At 38.3% G+C, this 22,500-nt stretch overlaps 1 protein-coding gene across 1 annotated transcript in view; it reads left to right on the forward strand.

The window, feature by feature from the left end:
* Positions 1-22,500, forward strand: part of PLXDC2 (plexin domain containing 2) — a 254,133-nt gene that overhangs the window by 54,681 nt on the left and 176,952 nt on the right. The window contains exon 2 of the mRNA XM_029911008.1: positions 20,610-20,756. Coding sequence (XP_029766868.1) covers positions 20,610-20,756 — 147 coding nt within the window. The remainder of the gene's footprint in view (positions 1-20,609; positions 20,757-22,500) is intronic.

Below are 22,500 nucleotides of genomic sequence, written 5' to 3' on the forward strand. Positions count from 1 at the left end.
TTAATTCTCTAAAATTCAGATTTTAAGCCATTTTTAAAGCCCAGATTTTTCTGATAGGCTAACACAAGTAAACAGCCAAAACAATTACTTCACTATGCAGACTGGCTATATCTCATTTGGAGTATTGCAATTGGCTTTTGGGCACCATATTTTGAAAAGATATTGACAAATAGTAATAGGTTTGGAAAATAAGAACCATGAGGCATGTTTGAGAGCTTGTGCCTGTTCAATTTGGAAAGGAAGCATGATTTTGAGTTGTAGGGGGTCACCGTCCTCAGAAATGCAAAGGGATATTATAAAGTTATCTGGACAATTTATTATCATTTATCAACAAGGACAGAAAAATCACTAATGTGACTTGGGCAACTTCAAGGAAATCTTAGTTTAACATTTAGAAAAAGCTTTGTAACTCCATCTACAGCTAGGCAGTAGAAAAGCTGGTAAGGGAGACTGCAGAATGATTGGGCTAGTGGTATTCAATGCTAGAGAAGACATCGACTTGTTATGGGTGGATAATTAAATCAATACTTCCATGATACAGAGGATCAGAGTATAAGACTCATTAGAACTACTTTCCAAACCAAATGATTCTGTAGTCTCTCATCTATGTTTTTAAGGCAGCCAAGAGTAGCTCCAGTGGTTCTTGCTTATTACAGGTAAAACATAAAGCAGTTGCAGTTAAAGTTAAACATATATTCTGAATATTTACCTTGTAGTATAGGAAACTGATTTTTAAATATATTTCTTTATATTAAAATTAGAGATGAGCCTGAGTCTCAAATCTGAAGAGCTAACAAACTTCATTTCAGTTCCCAGATCCAGATATGGTTCTGTAACTTTTGGGTCAAGATTTAATCGTTAGTGTATCTTGGTATCCAATCTGGAAAATTAATCCTATAGAAAGTGATAAATTGTTCATTTAGTGAACTACAATACTAATAGTGCTAATAACAGTGCTTGTTCAGAGCATCCCACATAGCAGTAGAGCAGGGCAAATAACTGACATTGGTTTGTTGGCAGTTCCAAAATCAAGGGGAAATATTGGTTTGGGTGAAACTTAATCCAAAAAGTGTAATTATTTTTGATGAATTTAAAAAATCCATTTCAAATTGAATGTAACATTGTTAGTTTGACCCCAAATGGATTTTTTTATTCATTGTCATTATGAATGACTCTGTATTGCCGCTATGAATGATGATGAATTGTCACTAGGACAGAGAAAGTGAGTGAGAATAGCTCTTTATAGCCTGGCGGTCAGGGCACTCTTTGTGGATGTGGGAGAACCAATTTCAAATCCCAGCTTCACGTCAGGCAGCGGGGAGAATTGGACCTGGGTGAGTGCCCTAACCACTGGGCTAATGGTTCTAAGGGAGTCTGCTGCCAAACTTCTAAGTTCCCAAAAAGAATTTTTTTGCCTGAAACTATTTTGTCAAATTCCTGAATAGTTCTGGGGTGAAAAACTGCAATTTTCAGCAAATAATCTTAGTCTGAATATTTTCACTGCAAACTGGGAACTAAGACTATCTTCAGGAGCCATAGGTGCTGGAACTGGGGATACAGGGGGTGCTGCTGAACCCCCTGGCTTGAAATGGTTTTCATTATATACAGGGCTTACAGATTGGTTCAATGGCTCTCAGCATCTCCACTATAAAAATTGTTCCAGCACTCCTGTTAGGAGCATCAGATTACAGTTCTGGTGTTGTACATGTTAAGTTATTTTTGTAAACTGGAAATTTTCTTGATAGAGATTTACAAAGTATGAATGCTGTTGAAAAGAGAAGGGCTGGGCAAAGGGGTTATCCTTGATATAAACAACCTAGAAGATGAAGCAGTGCTGAGAATGACTGACTAGTAACAATCAAGTTCTTCTAAATAAGCAGTTGTTAGCTATATCTTGTACAAGATTTTCATACAGTAGTTTGCAAAGGGCTTATCCACTGTAATTACTCTTTTCGCATTTTTGAAATGCTTGTTCTAAATAAGTCCTATTCAGAGGTCCTTGTGTATAACATGCTATATACATGCAAAATAACATTATTTACTATTATGCTTTGATTATAACTAAAGGGAGTTCTGTGCCAACAGTCTTTTCTGCTTGCTAAAGCACAATTTCATGAGGAAGCTGCACTGCAGCTCTTAGTAGAGCTATCCTATTTTCTTCCCATCCAGTTGTCCACTATGAACACATCCCAACATGGATCTGAACGCATATGCACACAGAATCTCTCACACGCAACCTCCTTTCCTAATGGCGGTTGGACGTGTACCTGACACTCGCCAAAACGGCATGGATTCCTTCCTGGGTCTAATTTTAAAAATATTGAAAATGTGCATAAATCAGAGGCCTAATCAGCAATGCAGCACACATGCCGTTCCCCTGCCCCGGTACCACTGAGCATGCTTGTGATCTTCTTCCAGCAAGTCCAAGGGCGGTGATGGAAAGGACCTGTAAGCAGCTGCAATGCTGTTGATTGTGAAGTCACATTGTCTTTTTTGTTGTTGTTTTTTCTTCATCTTGTTGCTCTTTTTTGTCTGGATAATAATACTCAGTGCTTTTCATCCACAGACCTGGAAGTGTTTTTTACAAAACAGTTTTACCCATATTTTATATATTGGGGTAATTTTGAGTAACTTGCTCAAGGTCACATGAGTCAGTAATAAAGCTGGGAAAGGAACCCAAGTTTTGTGATTCCTGGTTCTGGTATCCAATGCTGGACCACGCTGCCTTTCTGTGTCATTTTGATAATAGTACTTTTTTCTCTATGAAGTGAAAATGAAGAGTATACCCAAAGTACTCTTTTGCGGTAGGGAAAGATTTTTAATTGCTGTTATTCTAAAATGTCATTTATTGTATTTGTGGTAATTTCCAATTTCTAAATTTCCAAAACCATTTTTTATCATTATCTATGTCTATTCTTTCTGAAATATGACCTGTCTTATATATAATTTGCCTGCCTTTCCTCCCAGTTTTGCCATTTTGTTTTGCAAATGTAGGTTGAGGAAAACATAACTGATGTATAAACTGCTCATCTGTAAATGTCTATCTAATTACAGAATCAGAATTGAAGATTCATTCCTTAATTCAATGTTCTGTAATTTTGTTTCTTTATGATAAATTTTGCAGAGTTACATCTCTCTCTCTTTCTCCCCCCCCCCACCTCCTTCTCTCTTTCTCTTTTTTTTTTCTCTCTCTTTTATACAGTGGTTCTCAAACTTTTTTTTTTTCGCAGACCACTTGAAAATTGCTGAGGGTCTCGGCAGACCACTTAATGATCTTTCCAAATGTTGTTTGTACTGTTAGCTAACTATTGTAAAGCACTTTGGATAAAAGTGCTATATAAAAAAACCCAATAATTAACATTTTTTTGTTCTACAAATAAAAGCACACAACTCATATTTTAAATCAGTAGTCTTACTTTTCTAATGTGATGGATGTGCCCTCTCTCCCCCGCCGTGGCAGCCCCCAAGCTGGGGCTGGGAAGGAGGGGGGTCTTTCCCTCTCCCCCGCACTGCAGCAGCCACAGAGCTGAGGCTTGAAAGGAGGGTCATCTCTCCTCAGCAGCCACAGCCCCGAAGCTGGGGAAAGTCACCTCTTTCTCTGGTTGCCGCAGCCCCGCACGTCCCAAATCCCCCACTCTTCTCACTCCACTGCCCTTTCCCACCTACCCACTACTCCCCCCAAGGCCACCACATCACCTTACATATGCATCTTGTCCAGGGTCCAGGCACCTAATTAGTGGAGCCACGCCTGCACGGCTCCACTAATTTAGGTGCGTGGCCCTTCATTCTCTTGTGTCCGGACACCCAGGCGCGCATCTTAGAGGGAACTATCCACGGACCACCTGAATGGAGCTCGTGGACCACTGGTGGTCCACGGACCACAGTTTAAGAACCTCTGTCTAATTCTTTTTATAAGAAAGGATGTATGGGAGAAAACTAGTAGAATCATAGAAATGTAGAACTGGAAGGGACCTTGAGATGTCATCAAGTCTATCCCTCTGTGCTGAGGTAGGACCACGTAAACCTGGACCATCCCTGACTGGTGTTTGTCCAACTTGTTCTTAAAAATCTCCAGTGATGGAGATTCTAAAACCTCTCTTGGAAGCCTGTTTCAGAGCTTACCTGCCCTTAAAGTTAGAAAGTTTTTCCCAATATCTAACTTAAATCTCCCTCACTTAAGATTAAGTCCATTACATCTTGTTCTACCTTCAGTGGACATGGAGAACAGCTGATCACCATCCTCTTTATAATAGCCCTTTACATATTTGAAGACTGTTACCATGCTCAATTTTTGTAACCTTTCTTCATAGGTTAGGTTTTCTAAACCTTTTAGCATTTTTGTTGCTTTCTTTTGAACTCTTTCTAATTTATCCACAATTTTCCTAAAGGGTGGTGTCCAAAATTGGACACAGTACTCCAGTTGAGGCCTCATGAGTGCCAATTAGAGTGGGACAGTTACCTCCCATGTGTTCCATAGGACACTCCTTGTAACACACCCCAGAGTGATATTAGCCTTGTTTGCAACTGCACCACATTGTTGACTCATTCAATTTATGACCCACTATAGTCCCCAAATGCTTTTCAGCAGTACAACCACCTGGTCAGTTATTTCCCCTTTTTTAGTTGTGCATTTGATTTTTCCTTCCTGAAGGTAGTACTTTGCACTTTTCTTTACTGAATTTACATCTTGTTGATTTCAGACCAATTCTCTAATTTTTCAAGTTATTTGCAACACTTCTATGTTTGATGTCATCTTTAAATTTTATGAGCATATTGTCCACGCTGTTTTTTAACTCATTAATGAAAATATTAAATAGTACTTGACCTGGGACTCACCCCTGCAGAACTCCTCTAGACCTGCCCTCCTACTTTGACAGGGAACCATTGCTAATTACTCTGAATACAATCTTTCAACCAGTTGTACACTCACTTTAGAGTAATTTCATCTTGACCACATTTTCCTAGTTTGCTTATGAAAATGTCATGTGGGACTGTTTCAAAAAACCTTACTAAAATCAAGATATATCACATCTACTGCTTTCTCCCACTTGGCCAGTAATCCTGTCAAAGAAGGACATTAGTTTGGCTTGGTATGTTTTGTTCTTATCACTTGCCATCCAATTGGATGTAATATGTGTTTATTTTTTTACAAGCAGTATCTTTAGTTCATTCATAAATACAATTGGTCTGAGTTTGCTGTTCCCATAGCAATGTTTTGATGATCATGTATTTGTTAAAACTCAGACCCCAGTAGTTCAGTGAGAAGATGAAATACCTATTAATGTCCAGCTCCATTTCCTTGATTACTTAAGATTTTCTTCATCCTTTTGTTTCAATGTAAGTCATACAGTACAATTTCTGTAAATACAGTGTCCAAAGAAAAGGGAGCTATCTCGTTAGGTGCAGTTTAATTGTGCCTTTTATTCTGGCAGGCAATCATTTTTGTATTTGTGAAGTTTGCTTACTGATATTTGAAATTTAAGAGCCTTGGATTTTTCATTCTTTGATTCATCATGTTGCAAATGGTTCTTTAAAGTGAATGCAGTGCTAGATTGAGAGTTGTGGAAACGAAAGTCTTGTATACATATATAATACATAGAGGGTAAGACTGTCCTGAAGGGATGAGCAAAGTTAGAACCACCAAAATCTAATAATTTTCTGTCTGGATGTCCCACTTAAAATGGTTTGTTTTGTGTGACTCTTCCCCCACCCCCATTTTACTCCCTACTTCCTCCCTACCCCCCCCCTCGCCCCCAAAAGTTGTCCTTCTGTTGAGACAGTACAGACAATGGTATGAATTCTTCTACATTATCCAGTGAATGGTGTAGCTCAATTCTGAGCTTGAGGAACTAGTTCTAAGAGTGAGAAAGTAATTCAGGCTGACACTTCTCTGATGAGATTGCCAACAAAGTTGCCATTTGTAATTTCTCTGGTAGGAGTGCTGTAGGACTGCCACCTCCCCTCACATAAATTATCAATGTGTCCTTAGGTAACAAAGACTTTATAGTTTGGATGCAAACATTTCTAAAAATGAAACCAAGGGAGTGTGGATTGAAAATATCAGATTCATATCCCTCTTGGATTCAATTAGATCAGTGTTTGAAAGTAGAACCCTTGATGCAGTTGCATCCACAATAAAACCTATCTAGGCCTCATCCTGTGATGCCCTCTGTCTTCTAACAGATGTGATGAGGACTAGACAGCCTCCGCTTCCATGAGTGGGTGGTAATGGTGGAAATCACATGAGAACAGCCATTTTTATTAGATTTCTACTGCTTTGATTTATACAACAGACACTGTGGTAGTTTAGATACATATATGAACATGGAATTATAACTGATAGGCTCTTCAAAAACCAGAGGCCACTGGGTTTATCCACTTCTACTAGGTGAAGGTGATACTGTAGAAAGATCATGTGTGTTTCTGTAAAAAATTACCAAAAAATGGACTAAAAATGTTTAGTTTTTGAAGGGTTTCTGCTGATGCCTCATTAAGTTGTGCTCAAATAGCTAGTAGTAAAAATTTCAGCACTTGCAGTCTGATCTAACTTTACTGAAGATGGTGAAAAGTTTTTTGTTGATTCCAGTGGGAATTAGATCGGGACTGCAGTGGTTTTTGCTTGTGTAACCATAGAGTGAAGCTATGGCCTTTTATAAATCCTGTCTCATTAAACAGAGCACACATGGTTTTTAGAGCAAATATATGAAAGAAGTTTAGATACACAATACCGCTTTTGCTTTTGGAAACACTAATCAGTAACCAACTGCCTCTCAGCCACATTTTTCACAGATTTCTATACACTTCTCCTACACATGAAATGTGAAGAAACTCTTGTGAGTTTTCATTGATTTTTAGTGTTAATTTATTTTCAAATTTATGACTTCGACTCTAAGTGCTCCACTTTGCTTCCATCGGCAGAGTAAAACAGAGTGTAGCAGATTCAGGCACTGGGTTGGGGCCACTGGAGTCTCCTTAGGCCTACAGAAAGATCCTGGCAGTGGAGCAGCCTGCCCCTGCTTCCCCTACTGTTGGTGTTTTTCCCATGCCCTAAATAGGGCTTCCGGAACATACTGTTCCTCTTGCTGTATAAAGGCACAGAGTGCTCACATATCTTTCATTTCTGTAGTGGTGGGGGGAAAAACTGCCCCATCCCATGAGGAAAACCAGGCAGAAGCCCTGTAAGTCTGGATATAAAGCGTTCCCTGCCCCTCCCTATGTGAGAATAACTTATATGAGGGATCGTTTTGTCCTTTTCTTAGAGAAGAGCTTTTATGAGCATTTCTATAAATGTTTATCTTGGGGACCACAGTTGGGGAAAAATGCAAAACCATGGACCAGACAGCAATGATCCCCAGACTTAATTTGCTTATCGAGAGGACTAGTAGAGCCTCTACCATAAGTACCGGACGTGTCGTCGCAACAGTACGGGATGGTTTAACGCCTGGATCTTCAGTCTCTTCATCTAACAGCATGGAGAATAGCACACTCGAGTTGTTAGAAAAAGGTTATTCATTTAAAGTGCAAAATGTATTGTTACATTCCAGGAAAAAGTCCACATGAAAGTCTTATATTCATAAGTGGAAAATGTTGTGGATTTCCATGTATGATATAGATCCATAGACAGCACCAATTAGTTATATATGAGAATATTTATTGTATCTTAAAAAAACAGCTCTTTCACTATCTTCTGTGAAGTTATCCTTTCAGGTATATCAGAATAGCATGCTCCTGGAAGTGGTAAACCAATTTTCACTAATGAGGTAGTCAAAATGTTTTTAAAAGGTCTTAAAAAGACACCATATTCCATCTTGCGATTTGAACTTAGTGCTTTAGCAATTGATGAGATCTCCCTTTGAACCTTTTAGGAAGTTGTGCTTTGTTTCATTTGTCTATTAAGATAATTGCTGCAAGGTGTATAAGCAAATTATATGCATTAGTGGCTGATCCACTCTTCACTATCTTTCAAAAAGATAAAATCATTCTTCATATTCACCCAACATTTCTACCGAAGTAGGTCTCAAATTTTCACATAAGACAGTATACAACTTTACTAGTGCTTTTTTCCCCAAGCTTCATGCTTAGAAAGGAAAGCTAAATTACATGTTGTATATTAGAAGAGCTTTAGCTTTTTATTTAGACAGGACTAAGCCATTTAGACAGGCTCCAAGATGGTTTATTGAAGAGAGACATACAGGTAAAGGGTAAAGCTATTTCTATACAAACACTTTCAAGTTGGGTTAGAATTTGTGTTAATGAAACTTATGAACCGAAGAGTTTATCCGTTCCCCAGGGAAATAGAACACATTCTACTAGATCAAAGGCAGACTCTGGCTTTTTCTAGACATATAACTCTAATAAAAATATGTACAGCAGTAACATGGAGTTCTGTTCACTTTACTAACACTATTCCTTAGATTCCCAATGGCTGTGATCAGAGTACTGTTTATTAATCTGTCCCTGAGTGGGAATCTGTGGAGAACATTTGAAGAAGAAATTAAGGTTATTTACATGTAACTGAGGTTCTTCAAGATGGATTCTTCATATTCACACTCCTTGCCTGCCTTTTCCCACTACCTCAGAGTCCTACTTACCAAAGGGCTTGGAGTCACGGGGGAGAAGGAAATGAGGCAGCTGGAGCAACCACACACCTTTTATATTCCCTCTCTGGAATATTTGTCATTCACGGAGGGGAGAAGCTATGGAGGCATGGGAGGGCTCCAACGGCTACTACTAGCTAGATTTCTACCCTTCAGGATGTACTGGATGGCACATTCCATGAGTGTGAATATACAGGTTTTGCCATAATGTCACAATGAGAGCTCATATTCAGTTGGTTCTCTACTATGACCCCTAAATCCTTTTCGGAGTCACTGTTTTTCAGAATACATCTCCCCATTCTATAGTTATGGTCTGCATTTCTTGTTCCTAGATGTATAACTTTGCTGTATTAAAACTAGGGCTGTCAAGCGATTAAAAAAATTTAATCGTGATTAATTGCACTGCTAAACAATAATAGAATACAATTTATTTAAATATTTTTGGATGTTTTCTACATTTTCAAATATATTGATTTCAATTACAACACAATAAAAAGTGTACAGTGCTCACTTTTTATTTATTTTTGATTACAAGTATTTGCATTGTAAAAAAACAAAAGAAATAGTATTTTTCAATTCATCTAGTACAAGTACTGTAGTGCAATCCCTTTATCATGAAAGTTGAACTTACAAATGTAGAATTATTTATACAAAAAAAACCCCTGCATTCAAAAATAAAACAATATAAAACTTTAGAACCTACAAATAAATAAGTCATACTTCTTGTTCATACAATCACTGAGACAAACAAGTTTGTTTACATTTTCAGACAATAATGCTGCCTGCTTCTTGTTTACAATATCACCTGAAAGTGAGAACAAGCATTTGTATGGTACTGTTGTAGCCGGCGTCACAAGATATTTACATGCCAGATGCGCTAAAGATTCATATGCTTCTTCATGCTTCAGCCATCATTCTAGAGGACAGGCGTCCATTCTGATGATGGGTTCTGCTCGATAGCGATCCAAAGCAGTGCGGACCGATGCATGTTCATTTTAATCATCTGAGTCACATGCCACCAGCAGAAGGTTGATTTTCTTTTTTGGTGGTTTGGGTTCTGTAGTTTCTGCATCGGAATGTTGCTCTTTTAAGACATCTGAAAGCATGCTCCACACCTCATCCCCCTCAGATTTTGGAAGGCACTTCAGATTCTTAAATCTTGGGTCTTTGCATTTTGTCAGATTTGCAGTGAAAGTGTTCTTAAAACAAAGAACATGTGCTGGGTCATCATCCGAGATTGCTATAACATGAAATATATGGCAGAATGTGGGTAAAACAGGGTTTCTAGTGGAAAATACTTCGCTGTACTCATGATACAAGCACATTCTCCTTCTCCTTCTCCCTTTCAGATATAAAACAGAATTATTTATTTAACACTTCTGCCTTTTCTGGATCTTTCTTAACAATTTTACATTCTCCATGTAGTAATCGACTTATACCATTGCTAAAAATTCTTTTGTTCCTAATATATTTAAAAAAAAAATCTTTCATTTTTCTTAGGCTTGCAAGCCAAAGACTTTCCCCTGTCTTTAGCTTTCCTTATCAATTTTCTGCACGTTATAACATCTAATTTATATTGATTGCTATCTCTTTCTCATTTTTTCCATTTGTTATATATTGTCTTTTTTTATATCTAATTGCTGCCTTTACTTTGCCACTCAACCAAAAGCTGTTCTCTTTCTTGATTGTGGATTTGTGGCCTTTTGGCCATCTAAAACTTTTCTTAAAGACCTCCCAATTTTCATTTAAAATTTTCTGCCTACATTTTTCCTCCTGCTCAATTTCACTCATAATTTTCCACAACTTTGGAAAATTAGGCCTTCTGAAACACCAAGTATTCATGTTTCTGATTGGGACCATCCTCTGTTTGCCTATATTGAATATAATCAGGTCAAGATCACTTGTTCCCTAGGCAACCACTAACTTCTGGATTAATTCATCTTTAACCAGCTCAGTGAGGTCAAAATTAGTTACCTCATGTTGGGTTAATACCTTATGCATTTGAAAAGTATAGTTAGTATGCTTAGTCTAGGTTCTTGTATATAAGTCTCCACATCATAGAAACTACCCCTGCATTGTCACGGATTGGCACCAATTTCTATACTCAGCACAGAGAGAGCAAGTACTCTCAAGTTTCCCATTGTTTTCAGTATGCTGTGGATCAGTTTCTTAAGGGGATGGGAGACTTATCCTCTCATTCCTAAAGGGTGGTTCCTTCAATTCAGACATGAGGCAAATTGGCAGGGCAGCATCAATATTTCCCATGCATTATCTGTCCTGAGGATAAATAGATAATTCCAACCTCCGTGGCTGTCAGTCAGGCACCTTTAAAAAGACAAGCTCACTTCAAAAAAATTAAACTAAACTAATAATAATAATAATTAATCAAGGGAAAAGAGCTAAAGGAACAATCAATACTGAGTGAAAGTTTCTTAATTAAAGAATTCTGAGATGATTTCTATATCTGCACATGCTCTGACTCTTCCTACCAAGTCACAAGTGATTATATTGTAACCAGCTCATGGTGTCTGTACATCCAAATGGAAGTTGCTTTTCTGTCCTATTTGATGATAATTTACAGGTTAACTAGTTTCTAATTTCACTTGCTTCCTTGGCCAGAGACCTAACTAGCAATCTGAATATATTTTGGAGCCATTATGTGGTTATTACATTGAAATATTACAGATATGAACATCACACATGGTTGGTTGTCACAGCTTTTTAAAAAATCAACGTGTTGGAAGGTCATGTACAGATAATAACTAAACACAAGTTATATAAGTAGACTTGCTACAATGATTGATAGTCTAGGTGCCGAGGACCATTACACCACACCCGAAGTGGTAATGATAAGGACAAGGCCACAAGAATAGTTAAATCTGAGAAAAACAGGAAAATGCCTAGGGCAATGAAATAAGCTATCTAGATAATATGAGTGGAGGGGTGCATAAGCAAGGTATGCTAAGAAAGCGTAACCCAGTCAAGAAAAGAATGTTGTCTGTAATTATGAAAATGCAGGCTGTATATAGCTTGAAATATACCAAGTATGGATAAAGGTGATGAGTGATCAGTTACCCAGTCCTGGGGTGCACGTAGGCTGTTTCTGTTATCATCAGGTGCCTACTCATTTGGTTGTGTAGATTCTGCGTTCCCTCGGGGTGAGTAACACTCTTGTATCCCTTATACACCTACATAACTCATACATCACACACGAGCCATCCTTGTTCTTGCATGTATTACCTAACTGATCACTCATCACCCTTATCCTGGCCTAGCCTATCCTGCTCTATTTTACTTATACTTCATATTTGATTAAGGTGGTGATATAGTGCCCTTAATTTTTTCTTAAAAAAACATTAAAATTGAGTAAGCTTAATAATTGGGTGTGGAGTGTTTGTTTTGCCCAATAAGCTCACCTAATTCTCTGTCACACATTGGAAATCTTAATCTGTGAAAGGAGACTAATTTTTTTCTGGAATAGGAAAATGGTTTTGTGGTATTTAGATTCTATTCTGGTGCATTTGTACATACACCATATGGTTTGTGTGTTCAGTTATTTAATTTGACAAATACAGGACAAGTATGATCTGCAATGGCACTGAACACTCATTCACTGCAATGGGAATTACAGGTGTGCAACACTTCTGAATAAATCAGACCCAGTAAGACTACTAGAATTATATAGGTCACCATGCAACATCACTGGTCAAAACAGTGTGAAATTAACTTTAATGTGTTTTTGGTTTTTTTGTTTACACACAGTAGGAAGAGTGCAACTCCAACAAAGATGAATTGTTAATGATTTGCATAATTAACAGTGGTGACAAATAAGTTGTTCATGAGGCAGGGAAGAAATATGATGGAAGTTTCTGTCCAGCATCCCCTTTATATATTGCACCAGTTGAAAAATGGTTAATGCAATAATCCCACCAACCAAACTGAAAAAGTCTGGGGAAATCATTTCAGTAAAAGCTGTATGCAATAATCTGGGGAAGCTACTTCCTACAGCATATTTATGGACAAGGCTACTGCTCTAGATGAGGTGGACAACAAAAAGTACCTCCGAAAATAGCGTTCAAATATCAACTCGCTAGAAATCTTCCATTTTTTGCTCCTATAAGAAATTAGATGAAACAAGAGTTGGCATCTTTCTCTGCACGTTGTTTATTTTCTGTCAAGCTTTTACTGCGTTTGAAATATTTTTAAAGTTCGCTCTGATTCCTTAATAGCTACATTGCTTTTATATTGCCATCACTGATTTTTACAAGGTCTGCAGACTTACATGCTCATGTCTCAGAGAGCTAAGGAAATAAATAATAATAAATTTTAAAAAATACAGTGTCTGAACCCAACACTAGCATCAATTCTAGTATAGTGCTTTTTGATGTTCCTATATATCTAGACTCTATTAATAGAATGTATTACAAAAAAGATATACTATTGACAAAGAACCATAAATCAGAGAATAAAAATGATAAGCCATAGATGCTTGTTGATACAAATAAAACATTACTTGTTAGCTGGGCACTATATTAAGGCCAGCAATCTTTGTGTTGATTTCTTTACTGGAAGTATATGTACCAAATTATGTGATGTAGGAACTTGGAATAGAACCAGGATTCTCTAATTTACCAAAAATAAAAAATAAAAGGGGCGGTGGAGTTCTACCAGAACTAATGTTAGGCTAACTACACCATTCTTTTTCAGCTGCTCAAGTCCAGCCACACTGTAAGATTTACAAATAGTAGAAATGGGAATTACAATAAAAGAGCATTTAACAGTGTAGTCACAGAATGTTGTCTGTGAGAAAGAAGTTTAGAATGAATTTAGACCCTTTGTTGAAAGGGCAGATGCTGGTTTCCTTACATCATCCCTGTTGAAACAATTTTATTTTTTCTTTAGAAATACATGAAGTTCATGTATCTGAATTACGGCAGTGCATAAGACTGTTTTTTTTTTTTACACAAAACTTAATAGCTACTTATACATCAGTTATTCTATACACATTGACTTGGTTGTTGAGCTGAAGGCTATAATTAATGTTTGATTGCAAGATGTTAAAAGATTCTCCTTTAAGCATGGATCAAGGTACCATTTAAAATACTCCTATAAAGCAGTTATTTGGCCTTAATATTACAGCCTTATGGGGGGGGGGGGGGGATGTAGTCATTTGGTTGCTAGAGACAGTAAATGGAATAGTTTTTATCAGTTATTAGAAATTGGCAATAAATAAAGTCCTTGTGGAGCTTTAACTGCAAATTAGCTTTGCAGTTAAAGCTGTGCATATTTATCTTTGCTTAAGATAAATAATGCAATAGTTATTTTGTAATCCCTTATCCCAGTTTATCTCTGGAATTGATGTCTTCCTTGGGTCTCTATGATGCCATTAACCTAAATTTTAGCTTCTGTGGAAAAATTGTCATCTGAATGATTAATTAGACTTGGAAGCTTTTACTGTCCCTTTTTTGAAACATCTACCATAACAGTAATAACTCTTGACTCTAACCACTGAAAAAGAAAAGTACTTTCTGATAGTATGGTTTTACTTATGTTTACTTTTATTACAAACCTGGAGCTTTTGAGGATATTAGGAATTGCTTATTAAATGCCATCACTGAAGATAATGCACTTTGGCATATAGGGTACATCAGAAGATAACCATAAAGTACCTCCATCTGCAACAGCTGTGAGTGAAGTGCATCAGTAACGACTGCTAATAAGTTGTCATTTCCAGATAAAGCAAAACTTATGGTCAGTATATTTCCCTTTAGCCTTTTTATTTATTTAAATTGAATTTAGTAATTTTGTATTAAACTACCATGGGTTCAGCTCCTGTTGCTACAGTTACAAGCTCAACAGAGTGAAAATTACCTCTGGTGCTTTTCTCAAATTTGAAGGCTCTAGGAACACAGGAAGTCCAAAGATAGTGACCATAGAAACAGTCACAAGTACAAAGTCTTAACTGTACTACAAGTTTTATTAAAGCAATAAGTAATGTTACAATTACCTGTGCATATATAAATCCTACAAAAAAGCATGCAGTGACTAAGACTGTAGTCATACTCACATCCTCAAAGATATTGCAGAGTCCGATGGATCTCTCAATAGATGATCATCAACAGAGGGATTGTTCCTGCTAGGGTTTCTCAGGGGGTCATCCTTTGGGGTCTTCCCACTTTTACCCAACCAGGGAAACTCTCTTATCTTGTTGTTATGACCACGCCTAACACCATATGCATATGCATGAAGGTTTCAACTCTTTTCCTTATCTGTACTTCCATCCCCCATGAATATCGGGGTGTCCCATTTTTCATAGGTTGTTCTTAGTTCCTCTTATTGTCATTGCCATCTATGCACAACATGTGTCCTTGGCAACCTGTAGTCAGGACAGAACATTCAAAGATGTTACAATCAGGTGTCTTGTGGTCTTGGACAATATATTGTGCTCTATTGCAATCTACTGTTCCATAACATCACCTATTGGCACATTTTTTACAGTAATCTTGTGACCTTCCTTGCATAGGGTTATTCCTTGGTCGCTCACTCATGTCAAGCATTCTTAAGCCTATGGGCTAGTCTGGCTAAGTTAAAATCTTACAAGTCTGAGCCTGTAGGCTTTGCATTCCAGCAATGCTTTACTTATATACCTAATACACACTCTCCACTCCTAAATACTTGTCATCCTTATACTTCTATAGACCTACAATTTAAATCTATTTAACATACATTGATTATATATGAATTGACCACAACACCACATAACACAATGACAAATAGATGATAAAATGAACTAATTGGCTATATCCTGTAGAATATAAGCTATAATTAAGTCCTTGAAAATGTAAAAATCATGTATCTACTGCAGTACCAGTTTGTGATAAATCTGTGCACTTTGGATGAGTAGTTGTGTGTGAAAGAGCATCAATTGTGATTCCCCACACCCCATTCCAGAGTGTGAGGGAACCTCCAAAATGATTTCGGGACTGATCTTGCAGTCCTTTCTCAGGTAAAGCTCCCATTCCTTTCAATGACAATTCCAGATGTGACCAAATATAGGATTAGAGCTTTGGACAGCTGGAATGGCCTCAATGTTCATAGAGAATCATAGAATCATAGAACTGGAAGGGACCTTGAGAGTCATCTAGTCCAGTCCTCTGCACTCAAGGCAGGACTACGTATTATCTAGACCATCCCTGTCAGGTGTTTGTCCAGCCTGCTCTTAAAAATCCCCACTGATGGAGATTCCACCACCTCCCTCGGCAATTTATTCCAGTGCTTAACCACTCTGACAGTTAGGAAGATTTTCCTAATGTCCAATCTAAACCACCCTTGTGCCAATTTAAGCCCATTGCTTCTTATCCTATTCTCAGTTGTTAAGAAGAACAATTTTTCTCCCTCCTCCTTGAAACAACTTTTATGTACTTGAAAACTGTTATCATGTCCCCTCTCAGTCTTCTCTTCTCCAGACTAAACAAACCCAATTTTTTCAATCTTCCCTCATAGGTCATGTTTTCTAGACCTTTAATCATTTTTGTGCTCTTCTCTGGACTTTCTCCAATTTGTCCACATCTTTCCTGAAATGTGGTGCCCAGAACTGGACACAATACTCCAGTTGAGGCTTAATCAGCGCAGAGTAGAGCGGAAGAATTACTTCTCATGTCTTGCTTACAATACTCCTGCTAATATATCCCAGAATGATGTTTGCTTTTTTTGAAACAGCGTTACACTGTTGACTCATATTTAGCTTGTGATATACTATGACCCCCAGATCCCTTACCACAGTACTCCTTCCTAGGCAGTCATTTCCCATTTGTATGGGTGCAACTGATTGTTCCTTCCTAAGTGGAGTATTTTGAATTTGTCCTTATTGAATTTCATCCTATTTACTTCAGACCATTTCTCCAGTTTGTCCAGATCATTTTGAATTTTAATCCTATCCTCCAAATCACTTGCTTTTGATCAGTCGTACTCTAGGCTGTCCTTTGTCTAGAGAAAGTTTGAAATGAATGGTAATGGTTTTAATTTACTCTAAGTCTAGCATATTTCAATAGTAAGACTCAATTACTTTGCTTGGTGAAGAAAACTGGAAACAGAAGTCTGTAATCCTGCCACGCTATTTCTTGCTGCCATTGAGGCAAGAAGTGTGTGATCCTGTCACAACTAGAAGTAGAGGGTAAACCGCCTTCATTTAAATTATTTCTGACAGTTACAACAATTTGTGACAAAGGAAAACAATTAAAAACAATTAAAGAGAAAGAAAAAGAAACAGGAATATTAGATAAGTTCAGTCTCTGGCTGTCACTCAAGCACCTTTGTTTTCCATCCCTCTCATCCACCTCCTTTTAGGTATCCTACAAGGTAGCAGCTGTCATAATATTAGCAGGACTATGTAATCCACTTAGATCCCCAAGTCCACTGGTTTCCATTCTTCTGCAGAGGCCATGCAGTTGTCAGCAATTGTAAAGTTCTTTAGTTTCAGCTGTAAGCATGGATATGCAGCTGCAATGGATGTTGCAGATCCACAAGTAGAAGTGCAGATTGTAAAATCTTTGGATCGCAACTCAAGTTCCTTTTGTAAAGGGGAAAAAATGTGAAGCTAGAAGGGAAAATGCTAGAAGCCAGCTCCATAAAGTCATTGATAGTCCCACCATCTCCAGTCCCTTGAGCACATAATTTGGGTGTTCCCTTGAACATTTCTCTAGACCTGTACATCCAAATCTTTCCATTTCCAAATCTTTCAGTTTCTTTCTCCACAATGTTTCTAAGCCCTGGTCTTTTCTTGCTGTACATGCTGCCAAAACTCTCATCCAGGCCCTTATCTCCTGTCTTGAATATTCCAGCCTCCTCCTCTATAGCTTTCCTGACACCCACCTCCTTTGCATGAGGTCCAATTAAAACATGACTGCTAAGATTGTCTTCCTGGCCCATTGTCATGTCATTCCCCCACTTTTTGAGCCCCTTGCTTCTCCACTCCACTGAATGCAAGCTTCTTATCCTTGCCTGTAAGGCCCTGCTAAACCTAAGCTCCATTTGGCCAACAGCACCAGAATTATCTCTGAATAATTTATTTTTAAATACAATTAGCTTGAAGTCTACTAGTTGTTGTTGCATGGCTAGTGGTGTAGTGGCTGGAGCATTGGCGTGGCATGCAGGAGAGCTAGCTTCTATTCCTGGCTTTGTAACAGACCTGCTGTATGATTTTGGCAAGAGAGTTCCCCTCTCTGTACCTCTGTTTCCCCACCTGCAAAAATCTGGGGGTGTGGGAGGGGAATAATATTGACCTCCTCTGTAAAGTACTATATAAGAGCTAATTATTATTATGGATCTATTTTTATCATTGCTTCTATCCCATTGTTCCTATCCCTGTTACCTCCATCCTACCTTTCCCTTCCAATAGATTGTTACACCCACTTGTTGTATGTTATCTTAAAGTAGATGGAAAACTCTTCAGGCCGGGGACTATATTTTAATCCATGCTACGGCACTCAGCACAATGGGATCTTGATCCTGACTGGGGCTTTTGAACACTATTATACTACAAAGTGTGTGTGTGTGTGTGTGTGCACGCACACACACAAAAATAATCATGTCAAATTTCAACATCTTTTGTGTGCCGAAGAAAGGTAACAATTTTGTGCCATTGGGCATAAGCTGATTGCCACAGAGTAGAGTGTTACATTTTTCTGCATGTTATACTAACAATACTTAACCCTTCTGTTGAGGCTTCCATCCAGAGATCTCAAAGCAGCTTAGAAACATTAATGACTTTACTCACTGGAGTACTATGGGGCTAGTTGTTTTATTATGCTCACTGGCCAAGATTTTCAAAATTGACTAGTGAATTTGAGTGCCTCAGATTTTAGGTGCTCGGCTTGAGATGCTTTGAAAGGGGCTTCAGCTTCAGAGTAGTGGATGCTCAACTTGGCCATTCAAAATAACTTATCACTTTTGAGTGTCTTGGCCATCATGTGCACCATATACAGCATTGCAGAAGTGGACAAAGGCACTGAACTTCTTCTGAAACATCACAAAATTGTCACCGTTTTAAGAAGAACTTGGTGCACTTAATGGTATGATCCATTATAGCAAATCCAGTCCTCACATATTTTACCTTTGACTTTGCTTCTGGGCAGGGCCACCCAGAGGATTCAGGGGACCTGGGGTCTTCGGCGGTGGGGGGCCCCTGCCGCCGAATTGCTGCTGAAGACCCGGCACTTCGGCGGCGGGTCCCGGAGCGGAAGGACCCCCCGCTGCCAAATTGCCGCCAAAGACCCGGAGCGGAAGAAGCTCCGGAGGCCCGGGCCCCACGAGAGTTTTCCAGGGCTCCTGGAGTGAGTGAAGGACCCCGCTCCAGGGGCCCCAAAAAACTCTCGTGAGGGCCCCTGCAGGGCCCGGGTCCTGGGGCAAATTGCCCCACTCCCCCCCCCTCCCCCCCCTGGGCGGCCCTGCTTCTGGGCATGTTTAAGCATGAGCATTAAGTACTGTCAGTTTAGAAACCGCAGAACTAGGAATTTTAGTTCAAAACATATGTATAGTAATTTATTACCCTGAACAGTTAGGATTTTATAGGGGTTGAGCCTAGAACTGGGTGAATTTTTTCAGATGAGACTTTTTTTTGCCCCAAAATGCAGATTCAGGTCAACTGAAACATATTTCTGAATTGGTGTCGATTTTGGCAAATTGTTTCGGACTAAACGAAAAAAAAATTGAAATGATTCATTTCATCAAAACGAAACATTTCACATTTTCAGTCTAGATTCACGAAGGAAGTTTGCCACCATTCACAAAGAAGCAATTATAAGATATTCTGGGAAGGTACTTCTCAATCTCTTCTTGAAGCTGTTCTACTTTGAATAGAACAGTTGAATAGTCACTGGCCAGAAAAAGAGAGTGAGAATGATTCCATTGCCTGCTGATTAGGGCATTCACCTGGGCTGGGGAAGACCTGGGTTACAGTTCTTGCTCCAGAGCAGGGATTCAGACATGAATCTCCTACAGCGCAGCTGAGTGCCCTAACCACTAGGCTAAAGTTTGTAAGGGACGCCTCCTCCTCTTTGGGTTTTTTTAATTTGGTTTGGGTTTGGGGTTTTTTTTTTTTTGTGAATGTAGCCTCTCATTTCCTTCACTTTTATTAAAATACCCAAAATGAAAAATTTCATTTTCTAGTCGAACAAAATATTTAATTTGGCCGGCAAAAATTGTTTCCAACTTTTCAGATTTGTCAAACACACAGACACGCGCGCACACAAACTTTGATTCTGATCAACTGGAAGAAGTTTTTCAGAACTTCCAGCAAACGAAAAAATCAGTTATTCATACAGCTCTAGTTGATACCTCTAATAAACATGCACTAGAGTGATGGACATTCTGGCTTTGGTACAGCAGAATCCATTAAGTAGTTAGATCTCTTTATTGAGTGGAACACATACAATAAAAAAATAAGCTCATGCTAATTTAAGATGAAATAGTAGAGTAGTCTGAGACATACCAAAGAACAATTTTTATTATCAATAATGGGCATTCTAATAAAAAGCAGGTCAATAAAAGGAAAACATATTACAAATTCCATCATTGTAAAGCCATTAGCTGAAAGTAGTACTGCTTGTTGCTGTTATTAAAGCGGAGAAGTTGTCACAGGGGATTTACTGGCCATCACTCACTTGGAAGTCAGCATTCATTTTCCCACAGATTTCAGTAAGGCCTTTACAGCAGCTATATATCTGAGTTTTGGGGATGACTAAAATTTCATTTGTAAGATAAGATTATAACATGCAAGGCAAATACTTGCCTCCTATTTTATTTATTTTTAAAATATATATATATACTATACTAGATTTAAAGTTTGTACCTTTTCCTTATTAGTTTACTTGCCATAGAAACAGTTTGGTCTTATTTGTTGCTTTAAGAAACAATAAAACTTAGTATTTCAAAGACAAAATTTAGAAATGTCTGGGAGACATTTTCCATTTTAATCTGTACTTGGTTTTGTTTGTGTGTTTTTCCCCCCCACAGGAGGATACAGATCATAATTATTATACTTCCAGGACATACGGCCCATTTGATTCTATCAGCCGGGATTTGTGGGTGAACATAGACCAAATGGAAAAAGACAAAGTGAAGATCCACGGGATTCTGTCCAATACCCATCGGCAAGCAGCAGTAAGGGATTTGCTATACATTGATACTCTCCCTCTTTGACTGGCATTGATATTTTTCTCCTATGACTGACACATCAATAATTATCTAGGACAACTTCTACTAAAGGCGATTCACCTCTGCATTTATATCTCAGAGCTCTGGATATCTGTACAATGCTGTGATAAAAAGAATCCATGTTGCTTTAGTGCATCTGCTGCAAGTGTCCCTCAGGGGATATTTTCCTCAAGAAACTTTTTCCAGATGAACTGAAAATTCACCTTAGTTGTGTTCAAGGTTAGATCAAAAACTGTGATGCACAAAGCAATCCTGCTGCTGTTGAAGTCAGTGGGAATTTTGTCCCTGGCTTCACTGACATCAGGATTGGGCTCAAGATTAAATTGCTTAACTCCTGTGTTTAACCCCAACAGGGAGTAGACTTGCATTTACACTTTAAATTTGTATGAAGTGCCAGCCACATTTTCCTTTTGAGAAATCTTAAATTCTTGCCAAAATACTATTATTTAAACTTTTTTTGTCAAATGATGATAGCTAAAGTAGCAGATGTAATTCCATTTCCAGATTAGAACTCTATCTTGACTAATTCTGATCACACTGTCCTGTACCATGAATACTAAAATAAGCAGCTAGCATACAATTATAATTGGATGCTGCATGATTTCCAAGTTGTATTCCCATGTCTGACCAACAACTGGAAACTTCCTGAACAGAAGAGCCAATATTGGCGTTAATGAAATAAGGAAAATTAAGATTCTGTGTTGTGACTCAGAGTTCTTGCTTCATCTGCCGCCCAGTTAGTTGCAACAATGAGATGAGGTTGTGACAGTTGAAAAAACTCCAAGTAGTGGCTTTGCTTGATAGCTCAATGGTTCTTAAACATGCAAGAGGAGTCTTCTGAGGCTGAGAGAACAAAAACAAAGCTAAAATTCTTTTCTCCACTGGGTTCTGTCATATTATTTCCCATAACCAATAAACCCACCAGCAAGCTGACAAGCTCAGAGGGAACCAGGAGATAGAAGAATCACTGTGGGATTTAGTTCAGAGTTCAAAAACCAAGGAAGGTAATAAATCCAGTAGATTTAGGCTGACAGACGACAGCATTCAGGCAATCTTTTGCCTAGCCAAAAGGTGAAAATAAATAGCTAAAAAGTCTGTACGGGGCTTGGGATAATGGAAATAAAGGGGTTCAGACAGTTCCCTATCTTTGGGATGAATTTAATAAAGCTCTGTATCAGTTATCTGTGACTTCTGCACACATTCTAAGTCAGTTAGTGGGGGGGGGGGGGAATTGTGTCACAAATAAGAATCTTTCATGGTTTTGCTACTCTGCTGGAGGCTTCTTCTCATGAGCACTCGCTTCACCTAAGTTGGGAAAAAAGACTTAAAAAATGCAAACTTTGTACAAAAGATCTAACAATGCTTTTCCCAGAGTTAAATACTTTCCTAACAAGAAACACTCTGGCAATAGCTGGGGCCCTAAATCTAGGGTTAAATTCAAATTAGAAATGTTACATAATATTGTTTGGCAGCCTTCACCTGGCATTATTTTTTTCTCTGAATGCACATGTTAACTTGTAAGCACACTTGTTTCAACTTGGACCATTGTGGCTAAGCATGAGAAATTTCAGTCCAAGAGCAAAATGTTGTGGAAGTTGTGAGGGAGTGAATCCAGAGGTTTAGAATGGACTGACACTTACAATGCTGCAGTGGCAGAGCTGCCCCATACTGTCAGGGCCGGCTCCAGGCA

The sequence above is a fragment of the Terrapene carolina genome, unplaced genomic scaffold (genome assembly GCF_002925995.2).
Source record: "Terrapene carolina triunguis isolate 2854851 unplaced genomic scaffold, T_m_triunguis-2.0 Scaffold84, whole genome shotgun sequence".
NCBI classification, from domain to species: domain Eukaryota; kingdom Metazoa; phylum Chordata; order Testudines; family Emydidae; genus Terrapene; species Terrapene triunguis.